Source organism: Pocillopora verrucosa, chromosome 5 (assembly GCF_036669915.1).
Source record: "Pocillopora verrucosa isolate sample1 chromosome 5, ASM3666991v2, whole genome shotgun sequence".
Lineage (NCBI taxonomy): Eukaryota > Metazoa > Cnidaria > Anthozoa > Scleractinia > Pocilloporidae > Pocillopora > Pocillopora verrucosa.
The window spans coordinates 21,684,606-21,699,838 of NC_089316.1; the positions used below are offsets into that span (position 1 = coordinate 21,684,606).

At 38.6% G+C, this 15,233-nt stretch overlaps 1 protein-coding gene across 2 annotated transcripts; it reads left to right on the forward strand.

The window, feature by feature from the left end:
• Nucleotides 1–2,415: 2,415 nt before the first annotated feature.
• Nucleotides 2,416–9,333, forward strand: LOC131781724 (uncharacterized). 2 transcript variants are annotated; one of them, XM_059098436.2, is made up of 2 exons: nt 2,416–2,944; nt 8,199–9,333. In XM_059098436.2, the coding sequence occupies exons 1-2, from the start codon at nt 2,813–2,815 to the stop codon at nt 9,186–9,188; spliced, it is 1,122 nt and encodes a 373-aa protein (XP_058954419.2). In that variant the 5' UTR covers nt 2,416–2,812; the 3' UTR covers nt 9,189–9,333. The 2 variants fall into 2 exon arrangements, with proteins under 2 accessions (XP_058954419.2, XP_066023770.1); XM_066167673.1 differs by lacking the exon at nt 2,416–2,944 and adding an exon at nt 7,868–7,989.
• Nucleotides 9,334–15,233: the final 5,900 nt, after the last annotated feature.

Below are 15,233 nucleotides of genomic sequence, written 5' to 3' on the forward strand. Positions count from 1 at the left end.
CAAGCAACGCGCGCGAGAGATCAGAGGCATAAACTCCCTTCCCGCGTGTGTTTGTCCAAATCAGTAAAAGGGATAAGTTTCTTAAGAAATCGTGGTGCTACGTCGGTCGGACTTCTAACAACATGATTTGATTTTATCAACTGAGCTAATGACTTGAATTGACCACCGTCAGAGAGAGGAGTTTCCGCTCGAGAAATCAGCCTTCCAATCTCTATAGATGTTCAATTGACATAATCAACTCAGTTGTTAAAACCAAATTATTTCATCCGAGTCACTCGTGCGGTTAAAATGACACAAAGGATGTCGATAACTGAGTTGAGCCAGTACACAATATGAAACATCAGCGTGATATTTCCTAGCGGACGGTACTGGGGAGGAGAAATTTCGAAAACTGAACTTTGCACCGCACACGTTGACTCGCTTCACTTGCTTCGTTACAAGGTTGGTCGAGCTAGGAGGCGCAACGGATGAGTTGGCAACCACTTCGTTCAATTCTTTCTGATTCTCTGACAGCCTTAGCGTAATCTACAGCCTCAGGACGGTCGAATCGGTTTATTAGTCTAGGATTTGTTTGAATTGTCACATCACTACGGTTAACCCTTACCAAGAGGAAAAATCAGAGTAATAGTTTGAACAAAGGGGTAAGTTTCTAAGAAACTGTGGTGCTGCGTCGGTGGGAGAGTATAGCAGGTAATTTAGTGTTAACAACTGGGTTGAAAACGTAAATTAGCCACCGTAAAGGGTGAAAAAGCTGACGTTTCGAACGTTAGCCCTTCGTCAGAGCGATTGATTAATAGTTTGAACAGAGGACAAAAATCGTAACGCTCAGAGATTGGCCATTATTTATCCGGCCTAGGGGAAGGGTGGGGCGGAGGAATTTTAGGGGATCGCATAGTTTTCAGGGGGAGCGGAGCGGGTATCAGTCGTCGGTAACAAAGTTTAAAGGGGGAGGGGAAATATTGACCACCAATGGGGGGTGGGGGGAGGTCATGAGAGCACTAAAGAGCCTCATGGGGGATCAGTCGACGCTGACAAGGTATAAAGGGGAGATTATCATGTATCGATGACCATTGAGAGGGGGGGGGGGGTAATAGAACACTAAAGAGCCTCGGGGGAGATCGGGTAAATTTTATCGTTTCACAATTCCCTCCCCCCCCCTCCCCTAACTGATAAATTATTATTAGTCCCGAACCAGGCTCATTTTGGTGCCAGAGGTTTTCCTAGCAACCACTGATATCATTTATCATGATCCCTCAAAATAATTTGGATCAAAGTACAGTGGTGGGGTTTAATCTACAAACATGTTGTGAGAGCTTTTATCCTGCTCGTTCAACCTTCTCTCGGATAGGAATCCATGTTCAAAAACCAGAATGTTTTATCGCAAGCCTCCATCTTTAAATAATAAATAAATTCAACTCAGAGAAATTCGATCATTGGAATACTTCAGTTTGTTGCAGTTTGTTCTCTTGACAAGACATGCAAGTAAACAAGCTTGACTTTTTTGTTATTTAAATTCTTGCGTTGTATTAGAGGAAGCTGTGGTAGCGATTAAGACATTCTCAGTTGGCGCATGAAGTACTTTCCATTCGCAAGACTGGTTTTATTACTAAATACTTCAAAAGGAGAGTTTTTATTGTTTTAACAGTTTATACAACAGAGCTAAGTATGTCTTCCGGTATGTCATTCTTGTGCAATTAGCCTCCACACGATTTGGCAATTTTAAATTTCACTTCAAGGCTAAACACTTTGAAATGTAAAGGTTGTTGTCTGAAGATATTGACAAACGACTTTTTCTGTTCACAGACGAGAAAGATGCATTAAAATTATTCTTGATGTTGGTGCCACAAGAAAGTTATTCGAGGCTAACTTGAAAAGTAAACATTTTCAAACAATCCGAGTGTTCACTGAGCTAGTATATAAAGGAAAAACAAAGTTGTTAGAATTCTCGGGAACGAAAGAAAATAAGATGTAAAAGAAACTTTTCAAAACTTTGAAAAAAACTTTATGGAAAAATTCTGATTTATTTTATTTCTCTATAAGAAACACTTTACGTGACGATAATTTGAAATGACAAGCACGCCAAATAAATTCCTCGTTCGCCCTGAGTTTTGTAAATAATGTTGAACAAGTTGCCGGAAAAGCAAATTTTAATAGCAGATTTCGTTCTAGAAAGAGGAGTAAAGAAGTAGTGGAAGTCTAGCTTATAAAGACGTGTATTGTTTGAGTTTTATATAAATCAGGGTCATTATGACTAGATATCATGATGAATTTAGGCTTTTATAAAAATCCAAGATTTCTTTGGCTGAAGTAACAATATAAACAAAATGATTCAATATCTACAAAGCTAAAGAGTTAGATATGCAAATTTTTCAGCACTCCGGTGGTTTCAGAACCAAACAATAACCGCGGCCAGCAGAGAGTTAGCGCGCCGTTTGTTATAAATAATAGTTTCTTGAGGACTTTCCCACGTAATTGGCTAGGAGGGCGCATAAACCCTCAGTTAAGTCGCCCACAAATTCAATAGCAAACAATGTTGGGCAATTAAATCGTTCAGAAAACAAGAAGTGTTCTAAACAATAGATTGGCCGCAAGGAATTATAATTTTATTCATAAACAATATTTACTGGCGCGCGTATGGACCGTTGCAAGAAATTTTAGAGTGCCGTACTGCAAGGACTTAAGCGAACTGGTTTTACCCGTTCCTGGCTTTTTTATTGCTTGGATAAGCAGTAATCCTGAAGTTGTTGTATGATCACCGAGCACCGAATTAAAAGGTGGTGTTATTTCCGACGACTCATTGCAAGAAAGCAACATGGATTTCTCAGATTCGCCACCGTTCTGGCCTTCGCCGCTAGGTCCAAGAGTTCCAGATTTGGATACAAAACTTCGAAAAACTGGAAACCCAAACATGGATACCGCTTTAGCATGGCTGAGAGGAGAGCTAGTGAGTACCTTTTGCTTCTGTTAACAGATATCATTTCTCTAACAACTCGCACCTTTGTGACATCGGTAGAAAATATTCTTTTGTGGTACAAGATACTTGACCATGGCTGAATTTTGACAGCCGGAACCAAATGATTTTTAGATCGACCATGTACATTCGTTCGCAGAAAACCACGATCGATTATGTGTTCGAAAAAACACAACGATTCATGGTAAAAAAAATACTTCGCTGATCACTAGTCCGTATTCATTTTTGCGCGTTATGTTATTGCGATTTATTTTCAAAGGTTTTTAATGAAGACTACACCGATGAATATCGAACTTTTTATCGCATTTTTTGGCTCAAGAGATTTCTCTTTTAGTGTTTCTGTTTTAATTTAATCTCGAATATTCTCAGACTCAATATTATCCATAGCTTGCAGGATACAAGGAAGACATACACTTCGTTCTTTCATTAACATGTGATATTTGAGGTTTGTTTAGGTCTCTCTACAAGCAAATAATTTATGAAACGACTTAAATTCAGTACCAAATGATTTCCGCAGATTTTTCCCGTGTCTGCTGTAAAAAGATACTTTTAATCATACATATTTAAGAAGGCTGATCGCGCATTTAGGAGTTTAAAATTATTCGGTTACAATAACTACTGTTGTATCTTCAACTTGAATCACCAAGAGTGTGAGTAAAAACATGTGTATACAACATCATGTTTTATGCCATCCCGTTCGAGTGTTCGATTCATGTTCCTTCGCGCATGGCTGCTCTAAGTTTCGTGTTTCTGCGGTTCGTGAACTGACAAAGATCGCACATTCGAAATAACGCTTAGTGTAGAGCTAAGAACAGGAAAATGGTAGCCGCTCAATTTATATGAACAAACCTTCCATTTCGATCGCGAGTCAATTATCTTTCCAGAAACTTCAGGGGTATACATCGAATGTCGATAGCGTTTCGTTCGCACAAAGAAAGGAATTATTTAGTCAAAACTTTGTAAATAATAATAAACGAACCGTTCATTGCCGAGAAATTATGAACTGTAGTTAGCTGCAAAAAGATGTCTCGGTCATAACAGTCAAATTGACTCAGTACATTTACATTTATTTAACATCACGCATGGTTCTGAAGTTCCTAGTTCTACAACCAATTTCTTTTACGCTTTCTTCTCGGTCTAAATGTCCTTCGAATCAATATTACGAAAAGAACCTGCTTAAACAAATTCTTTTATGGACTGTGGAAAATATTGGCACGGTCAGACTATCATTTTTTTTTTAATTTACATGTCTTCTTATATAGCGGTCTTAAATGTTACTTGTGACGTGCATTTCATATACTTGCATTGCAGGAGCGATTTTGACCCTTAGGCAAGTCGTTAAGTTTACCAAATCAACCGGAAAATATCAAGAGCTAACGCAATTAAGTTTATTTTCAAACGCTTTATCAAGTTATCTTCACTATACAACGAAAGAACAGCCACGTTGCTCACACTCCAAAGACACAACTGTTTTAGACTCATTTGCATTCAATTTTCAAGCGAAGATTTTTTGGGGTTTTCATCAAGGCAGGTGGCAAAATATGGTGGTTAGGAAACTTTTGAATTTTATAGATCTTCTCTCCAAGGTCATTCTCCAAAAGTGGGCACTTAAAGAAAATTTATGTACATAACTCAGAGTACAAAGTAATGCACGTTTTGCCTCTTGGGTTCAACACAATAAATTTAGGACCGGCGATTTTTAGTTCAAACAGTCAGTGATTTTAAACTGCCTTTACTTTAAATCTCTTTCTTTTCTTTTCTATCTTTTTACGAAGGAAATCAGTAAGAACTGATGAATCGACTTCCCCTTTAAGGGTCTACAGTTTTTTTCAGCGCATATCGAAAAGAAGGCGTTTGATAGATTCAAACCGCAGAAAACTAATTTTTGAGGGTAATATCGCTATTTATTGCCAAAAAAGCCTAATGATCATCTTTTAATGTTCTAAAGAATACAGGGATCAATATTTAAAAACTCTAAATTCTCGAAAAGTTATCTAAAAGTCATGAAATCTATGTCGTTATATTGGACACTCCACCCTCGTGAATGAATACAATTGTATGTTTCCTGCTGAAGAGGAAAAAATAAAACGCGGTATACTTTTAGATGTGGAGAGTATATTTAGCCCAATCACCTTAAACTTTATCAACAGAACTAGTATCATCAAATACCTTTCACTCTGAAGTATGTTAGTGCATAAACATCATTAAACACTCGAGCACGCAATAAATTACTTTTTTTAATTTGTTCATTACTGATTACATAAGTTTTTGTGTTGTTTTACAACCTTACTTAGGCTGTGGTAACCGAGTTGTAACCGATTTCTTTTTTTTCGTGCATGCTGCATAATGCTTTGAAATTAGTTTTCTCGCTTTAGTTGGGACCATTATTATTATTTTTTCATTTCTAATTCAGGATATTAAAGCTTTTGTTTGTGAAGACAATCAATATCGTTTACGTGTATATTTCTTCATGTTATGCAACATGTCTGTAAATAACATTCGTAGAGATTCTTTGAGAAAAGTTTCGCGAAGCACTTCAAAATATTTGACTCGAAAATTGATAAAGGTGATGGGACAGAATGGTGCACAACTGAGGCAGGGATGGTACGAGGGATCAGACGCCTGTGAACAGAACAGAGACAAAATTTGACGATACATCGTAAAGCAGTTATATCAAAATTCTAAAAAAATTTAGGTAACTTTTTTTAAGCTACACGTATTTAAGGGTTAAAAAAAAAAATTACCTTTTTCCCACAAGTGAGAGAACGAGCGCAGTAACTAAATAAACAGCGCGCCCAAACGCATACACTGTCCAGTTACACAGGAATGAAACGTCAACTGTCTTATTAGTGCTCAAATCCTGCGACTGATAACCAATCACGTTCGCGAATTTAGCTACAGTTCTGATTAAAAAATTAATCCAGAGGTCATAGCTTTAATCCTTATGGAAAAACGTACGTGCCTTGGAGGTTTATCGTGTGTTGACAAACTAAGGCTAAAATAACTTAAATGTGATCAAAAGGCTCCCATTAGCGCGTCTAATGTTGGATATTTGTTCGGAAACACTGTCTGTTGTGAGATGCAAATAATCTATCTTCCCATAGGGACGCTCGAGAAAAGCTGTGAGCCTCTATAGACAGATCAAATATACAAGCGTATTTGCGAGCCTAAGGCTGGCTATTGTCTCTATCATCCTCCAATTTTTTTTGTGGTACACGAAACAAAACATTTACAAACAGCTTACTGTGGAAAACGGATGTTGATTTTTCGGAGAGACTTTATAAAACAAATATGTCTGCCTCACTCCCTGTAACAAAAGCTATATGTTTTGCTTTCTTAAATCAACTTCTATATACTATAATCGAAGTGGACGCATGGTCCGAAATTCGAGACTGAATACTTATCAATTACCCCACGAGTGTGCGTTGGACATGGATGAGGCCGGCCCGTATCTTCTACAAGCGCGAGTGGAATAACTTTTTTTATTAAAAACACCCTAAAATATAGATAAATCTTCCAACTTTATTTTTTAAGAACGATCAGCATGTTACAATGTACAAAAACTCTTCTAGTATAGCTCGCCTTCGTGCGCATGCAGGATATAATGGCTCATAACCAATGATGCATGATGACTAAGCCAATGAAATATCTTGAATAACATTAACCAATGATCCAGTTTTTAATAACACTTGATACTCCCCGTAAATTTTGGATATATTGGTCAAAGTGACGCGTTTAAACCAATGGCAAAGAGGAAATTTTTTGATAGATCATAACATGGAAGAGAGGATAGTGGTGAAGTGATTTCGAAAAACCGATATAAACCACAAATCCATCAAACGTGTCGGCGCAATATTCACATTTTAAGTTTTATTTTTTAAGCTGGAACCTCACCAAACTCAAAAGATTCTTTCAAAATCGCCAAATTCTATCTTTTGGTGTTCCTATCCTTTCTAAAAATGTGATATGACCCAACAGCACCGAAATGTGTCGAGTAAACATGTTGATGCATAAACTAGAATGAGCGAGATACACCTTCTTTGTCTCCGGCGATATTTGCAATCTAATTTCCTTTTGGCAATCCGCGTCAATCAAAGTGAGAAGAAGAATAAAAAGGCGCGAAACATTTAATTTAATAAAGTAGTTAGTGACGTCTTTATTGATCTCAAACAGACCGAAAAGTTTAAGCCTGTCATTACGCAATTTACTAATCCCGTGGGTGTCGGCTTAATACAGGTTTCACTATGAAGCGAGCTTATCCAGCTTCCGGTGTTAAGTCCATGTGAAATTTGACACCATTCAGTAGCTCAGTAAAAGAAAAAGGTCCCATATTTTTGCGTGTTAAGTTGAGTAGGGGCGAGGTGAGTAAGAGCACGACTCTTGGAATAAAGCTTACAGTTTTCCAATTACTACTTATTTACTTGTAAAAAATCATTTCTCCGTATGATGATTGAAGCTTGAATTGCTTGTCACAAGTTATTTAGGATGGCTTTTTTATTGCTTTACTTTGCGACGTGATTGGTCTAGACAACTCACGCCACCTTTCAAATGCAAAACTAAGACAAACCGCGATTACGCACTCACATTTTCCCGCGCATCAGGCACATTATCGGCTTTAAATTCGAGCTCTCATTGGCTAATAGTGATGTTAACCTTCACTCTGATTGGCTTCTGTAATTGCTTGAAAATTGCTGTGAATTCGGTAGTAAGCTTTCACAAGCCTTCTGTCGCCATTCAGGTCCTAACAACAGGAGGTTATATTTAGTTGACGGTATCAGAAAGGAGGAAAAAAAAGAGGCCATGGCACGCGTTGAATATAAACTTTATTGTGTATAAATATGGGCCGTTTAGATGAAAATGATAGTGGATGGCGCCTCGGTGACTTAAGAAAATAAACAAAATGATACAAGAAGACCGAATTGGAGTCATCAATATCCTTATCTAGAATTGCGGGAACACTGTCTTTGAGTCAGGATCGAATAAGGGCTTACGAGTATGTACAGTCACGTAAACAGCAGGTATACAGCAACACGTTAGTCCTTCGTCATTTGCTCTGACGGTGGCAATTATCTCTCCGTGGTTACATTTTCAACTCAGTCAATAAAACCCAATTATCCTGTAATATTCTCACAGACGCAGCACACAGTTTCTTTAAAAACTTACGTACTTTGTTCAGTGATTTAATGAAGTTGCGCATTTCGCTAAGTCATTTAATCAAACTTTGCAGGCGGCCATGCAGTTGCAAGACAGAGACATGCACAAACAGCTCTTGACAATGCGTTCAAGCATCTCCAGTCTCCGAGAGGAGCTTAAAACCGAGCGGGAGGAATGGGAATTAGAGAACCAACAAGAATATACACCCGAACCCGAACCCGAACCCGAACCCGAACCCGAACCCGAACCCGAACCCAAACCCACCCATGCTCGAGGCTACGTCACCAAAGTTGAAGTCGTAAACAACGATCGGGAAGAGCTCAGAATAAGTCACGTTAAACAAGATTCCGGGATCTTGAGCGATGAAGAACGAAGCGATGATGAGGAGTTAGAGGAGAGTGTACAAGAATTGTTAAAAACCTTTCCGCCACCCGTGAGACCTAGAAGCAGCTCTTTTTCTTTTTCTTCCAAGTATGCCGGTTACGGTATGAAACGAGAAGAAAATGGCGGTGGTGAAACTGAGCGTGGACCCACGCGTGGGGTAGTCCGAGTCCGCGCGCGGAGTGTTGCGGGAATCGAAGTCGAACGACCATCAACCGACGTAGTGTCACCGCGAAATCGACCCCAGTTCTTTGCGGACGGAACTTTCAATCGCTTTGAAAGTATGCCAGTTATCAACGAGATTCCCGGAGACGCTCTACAGCGGAACACAACCAGATCAAAAACTTTCGCTTTTTATGGATATCGTCGCCAACAGAGCGAAGTCGAGGACGACAACAGAGTGTCTTACCCTTCCCCAAAAAAACTACCTGTTGTATTTGGCTCACTCACGAGGCACGGTAGCATGCCCGTAATGCATAGCGGGGGACGACCGCGGTCGGGGACTGGGTCGAAAAACACAAACGATAATGTGAGACTTGTTGTCAGTAACCAGCCTATCAAAAGATCGACAAGTCAGATCGTCCTTAGCAGGCCAGCTTGGGATAAAGCCAGGGAATTTGAATCAAACCAAATGAGACCTTGTAGAGTTTATAGATCCACCAGTCAGGTCTCTCTCGTTTAATATTCTTTGCACGACAAGACTCCACTGAAGGGAGGAGCAAATTGCCGCCACAAAAGATTCAGTGACACTTGTTTCCAGAAACCAGCCTATAACATAAAAATGTTTTATAATATAAAGATCCATTAGAGTAGCTGAGAAACCAGGATTAAAGTAAATTTTCATTTCAGTTTCAAAAGTAATCTGTGATTGCTTTGTTTATGTACAACTTCGCTCTGTAATGAGGTTCTCAATGGGGTGATAGATTTCGGCCAATTTACGGCAAACGGTTGATATATATTTCCATCGCTCTCAAAGGAAATTTTTTACGGACATCTATTTTTACGATTACTGGTTAAAATTTGTCAATATTTACGCCTAACGGCTAAATTTTTTGGCCGTCCTCGGATAACGGTTAACCCCGTTATAAGACCCTCTGCGATTGGTCTAGAAAACATGTGCCACTCTCTCGAGAAATCAAATGCAAAACCAAAACCAATCCCGCGTTTTCCCGCGCTTTAGGCAGTTTGGTTTCTTTAACTCTGTCATTGGCTCTTAACGGTATTTTACTTTCTTCTGATTGGTCGTTTGTTTGTTTGTTTGTTTGTTTGTTTACGACAAGTCGCGATTGTTTTTAGTTTGCATCTGACTGGTTGAGATTACTTTCGACACCCGAAAATTACCCTGTCATCAAACAGAAGCTATTTCGTTTCTGAGTGTCCCAAAGGGATCGTATCGAATATGGTTGCAACCATAAAGCGTCATACAATCCAACATGGCACGTGCACACAAATAGGCCATTTCCGGTATGTTAACATTCAAACGGCTCAGGGGCTTGGGGGAATAAAACAAAGGAAATCATATCGAGGTTTATGGATGTATAATTAATTTATTTTGTTTTATTGCCTCGGAGACATGTTAGCATTTAATTACATCGAAAATGGTCCATTGCAGTCTCAAAATGGGTGATATTTGTGTCGAATTTTTCTCGAACTAATTGATATATTTCCATTCATGCCCATGATGATCCTATTGAGTGATAATCAAAGGCCTTTTTTTTCTGTAGTGGAGGCTTTCTCTGACATAAATGACCCCGATAGCTTAATATCAGCTCTTCCTTGCTCAAATCTTTTCTTTCTTAGGATCCAAATATCAACTTTCCGCTCTGTCTTCCATAGATTTCTTTTGGGTTTAATTTGATTATTTTGGTTTCCAATAAACGCCACACTTTTATATTTTTATGTAAGAGGTCTGAATGGGGCTAACCACCGACGAAAAAGGGCAAAAAATATAATCGACAAAACGGAAGAAAAATATTGATCAGCGACGAGTAAATACCAACCAACATCAGTCCGACATGGTCCGACATTAAACCAATATTTGTATTCAGAAAGAAAATAATTCTAGCTTAGCTTAGGAGGTAGCCACTCTAACTTAAGATCAAGGTTTTATTTTATGGTAAACTGTTGGACATTGAATACAATGTGCGCGGAACATTTCGAAATAAAACAAGCGAAGCAAAATGATGATAAGGGTGTCCGAGGTGAGTGAATAACGGCATGGATTCCTAATTCAGCCGAAAGGAAGTTTTTGTTGACGTAACGAAAGCAAAATGAGCATCAAAATGGTGAATGCTGATCGTTTATCGCCAGGGACGCGGAGGGGAGGGGGGTGTATTGGTTATGTCGCAATGAAATTTACCTGATCCTTACTAAGGCCCCGTAGTATTCTAATGATCTCTCTCATTGGCAGTCAATTTTCTATATTCCCATCTTAATACTCATTTAACGACGATGGCTCTCCCCCCCCCCCCTATTCTGAAAACGTACCCCCAAAATCCTCCACACAACGCGGGTTCCCCTCCCCTTTCGATATGTTAAAAAAAAATTACCTGCCACTCAAAAGAAAATAACTCGTAACACGTTAAATATAACATCGATTTCTTGAGTGTGGTGCACTTTATTTCAGCAACGTACACCGAATTTTAAAAAAAGAATCGATTACATTCTTGTATTTGGCTAAATGTTTATGTACTTCCCGATCCTTCCTCGTCTGGGAGAGAAGCGTTGCAATCACAGTCCGGATCTGTCACACCCCAGTCACAGGCACAAAAGTAACAAGGACAATATTCAGTCGCTGGAAGAATAAAACACACACAAAAAGTTAGGTGTTGATTTATTGGAGCGTAATAAAACGGTTTGGCAACGTTTTGGTTTAAGGCATCAGGATAGACTCCTCTTTTTTTAAGAAGGTCACAATGGGGTGCTGGCTTTTACGGCTAAAATTTGGTAATTTTATAGATTACATATCCGTTTTTCGTGAAACTTTCCTAACCATTCACCAATGTACGTTCTTGAAGTAACGTGTCTGATCAACCGAGAACACAACACAACGCCCGCCCCCCCCCCCACATATGCATTCCCCCCACCCCACACATATACATTCCCCCCCCCCCCCCCCCCCCCGCCAGCGCGACATTTCACTTGTTTTTTCTCTCGCTACTCGCTACTCGGTCCAAAATGAAGCGACAGCCTGATAAACGAAAACAAAGAAACCATTCTTCAATTGGGTGCGAATATAAGAATTTCCTGCTTGCGGCCGCATCTTTTTCTGGTTCGTTCTGTTTGCGTAATTACACATTAATTCACATGTTTAGAGACAAAACAATTTTTTTTCTTTCCTTCTCCTGCCATTGCAGACTCTCGCTCTTACGGACACTAAATCTCCCCCGAGGGTGTCTGGAATAACGGGAGTCGACTGCAGTCTAAATTTGAGGCCTGAAAAAGTTATCAAGTCTTTAGCGGGCTTAGATCTTTGCTAAGTAGCTGCTTGTTGGGCGTCAGTGCTTACTAAATCACGAACCCAGGTGTTGGCGGCGAGGCGGTTTTGAAAGGTCTCTTTGTGGTAAGCAAATACACAAAATCAAAAGGGAAAACCCATTTAGAAATAATTAGCATATAAATTTTCTTCTAAGAATCTTGACAGTTCTAAGGCATTTCTTAAAAAAATTCGAGTTGAACTGATTTAAAGTAATTCAATAACGTCTCCTGTCCACTTTTTGGAAAAAAAGGCAGTCTCTGAGGTGAACAGTAAAAATCCCCATTTGCTCGATTAATTATTTTATTATTATTATTATTATTATTATTATTTTTATTATTATTATTATTATTATTATTATTATTATTATTATTACAAGTTTTCTTTTATATTTTCGCCTTTTGCATTTTTCTTATCATCAACCTTTTTATAATTAGGTGTTATTGTTTTAAAAAACAAAAGCCCCCATAGTTTTTTTGGTTTTTTGGTTTTTTTTATTTAAGTCGATTCCCATGGGATACAGAAGGTAGCTGAGATGTTAATTTTTCTGTTTGAGGACACAATTCAGTTGTTTAAGAGCTCTGTTAACCACCGCCCGCCTTTTTCTTCAAAGAAATCAAAGTGCCTATGACACGGATTTTTTATGGGTACTCATTTAACTTATAATAGGTACAAACCAATTCCGATGGAAAATAAAAGGAAAAAAATTGAAACTCGTTTTTTCCCGGGCGTTAAATTGCTCTAATGTTGTCTTAAAAGTGTCCCGCAGACTGGTAACGAGTTAGCGGGTAATGACATAAAAAACTGTGAAAACTCTCTCACATCTCTTGTAATTTTGAATTAGTCAGCGTTGAAATACTCTTGATATAATGTACGATAGTGTTTTATACCTACCTTCATGCATAAATAGTAAAGAAGAAATATAAGTTGCGAGAACGGTTCAGCCTACTAAGGAGAGCTACGTGCATCGAACGAAGATTACGCCAAGACTGACAAACACTGTTTTCGCAAAATCGTACTTTCAGTGCGCTAAAAAATTATCAAGGGGAGCTCGCTAAGCGCTAAGGTCGATTATTTCAAATCTTAAAAACAGCTATTAACCAGAAAATGCAAAAACAAAATTTCGTGTCATAAGCAATTTAAGGCGCTACTGATTTAGCATACAGAAGCCTTTTACTTTTGGCGCGCATCCTAACTACAAGATATTCAGTAACTTACCATCCTGCTTCGGAATCATGGCTCTTTCGAAGAACCGAGCCAATGATGTTTTTCCTCCAGTCTTGAGAGAACGCTCTTTGGAGGAAAAACACAAAAAAAATTATGTAATACAAAATAATATCGAGAGAAAAGCGAGTCTTTTAAAAATCTTCAAATCGGAAGCTTGAGTGCGGATTAAATTTGAAAAACTTCAAGCTAGCACCAAAGAAATAAATCCGTGTGTTTTCGCGTGTTCAACAGAGATTCGAAATTTAGGTCCAGTTGTGAGCACTTGTCTAATTCAAGCTAATTCAACTTTTTATAATTTCCTTTGAAAAAAAAGACGCGCAACTGCAAAAGCGGATTTGATGCAATAACAGTTCTATCTTCAAAACTAACCTGGAGAGTCTTGCACATGTCTGGCATTTGGAATTTTCCGGGCTGATAGAATGACCAGCAGAAATGCAGTAACCACGAAAGCTACCAAGAAAGTTGATTTCATCATTTTAAGATAATTCGCTTTTGGTGGGCTTGCTTCGATCACTTTCAGGCGGCGAAATGAAGTCGCTCAAGATATGCAGGGCTATATGTAAGCCGTAGATGTTCAATTACTTTTGTTTTGTTTTGTTTTTCTTTTGTGTCACTTTATCATTGTGTGTCACAATTGCATAGAATCTCTTGACCAATGATTCACTTTCGTCATATATGGCTCAGTAGTATTCTCATGAATCCCCACCCCCACCACCTTCTTTGGCAGTTGCAGTCGATTTTCTATAGTACCCCTTTATACTCTCTATTGATGACAACTGCCCTCTCCCCTCCCCTCCCCACCCTATGCGACAATGACTTGTATCTAAGAAAGTCAAATGACCCAATCAACAAAAATATATATTTTTTGGATCGCATTATTATAATTACAGTTGAGTACAGTAGGGTTTTAGATTGATTGTTCTTGTGGCTGGATATCCACAGTTGTCGAATATGATAAAAAAAAAAAAACCTTGAAAACAAGATTTTTGCGGCTTTTTCTTTTTCCCAGCCGTTTTTCGGACGGCGAACAGAACGTTCAATGGACCTCCAATCATTTTGAGCCAAGTGACCACAAGAAAGTTCCAGCTGTGGTTAAACAGGCAAGCGATATTACTTTAAGGATAAGTACATCCAGGAACTTTAACAGTAGACAGCGGGCGGGAATTGAGTGAGAGTTAGTATTAGTGTTTGCAAAAAAAAGTTCTTGTTTTGAAGCCTTCATGGCTTACAACTTTACACGTCCCAATGATTTATTACCTCACCATGAGTGAAAAAAAAGACAAAAGATTTTGCATGGCTACTGAGTTTCAACATGAAACGCAGTTACGTTGTTTTAATCATTCATTTTTTCCGGCTTTATGAACTATGTAGTTGCATCTGGTGGCCATCACCAAACGGATCCATGCAAGAGACAAAGACAAAGCCTAACTCCCAAAGGTTAGCTATTGTTTGCGTCATCGTTTCTTTAATCAAAGAAGAACTGTATGCGAAATAAACGAATACTAATCTGAAGATTCTCAGCTCACGTTTCATAAGGAACTTTCGGAAACTTTCCTCTTATAAAAGATCGTACAAAAATGGCAAGAAAAAAACACATCTGCGTCAGACGCGCTCTCAAGGGACATTTACAAAATATTTATTATGTATGCAACAATAACAGGTAATTTAGTGTTAACAACTAGGTTGAAAACGCAAATTAGCCACCGTAAAGGGTAAAAAAGCTTTACGGTGGCTAATTTACGTTTTCAACCCAGTTGTTAACACTAAATTACCTGCTATACTCTCCCACCGACGCAGCACCACATTTTCTTTAGAAACTTACCCCTTTATACAACAATAAATTTGCTAAAAAGCGTTTAAGTTATGCAAAAACAGGTCACAATTTGGTTACATCAACTGGGTTGATAATGTGAATTAGCCACCGTGATAATTTACTGAAGATAATTTGGCTTTATCAACTGAGTCGCTTATGTAAATTGGCCACCGTAAAGAGTTTCAAAGCTGACGTTTCGATCGTTAGCCCTT

Excerpts from the sequence above, each read along its gene's own strand:
- LOC131781724 (XM_059098436.2), top strand. The coding sequence starts at position 2,813 with ATGGATTTCTCAGATTCGCCACCGTTCTGGCCTTCGCCGCTAGGTCCA. Across the intron at positions 2,945-8,198 it reads CATGGCTGAGAGGAGAGCTA|GCGGCCATGCAGTTGCAAGA; the intron begins GTGAGTACCTTT and ends CAAACTTTGCAG.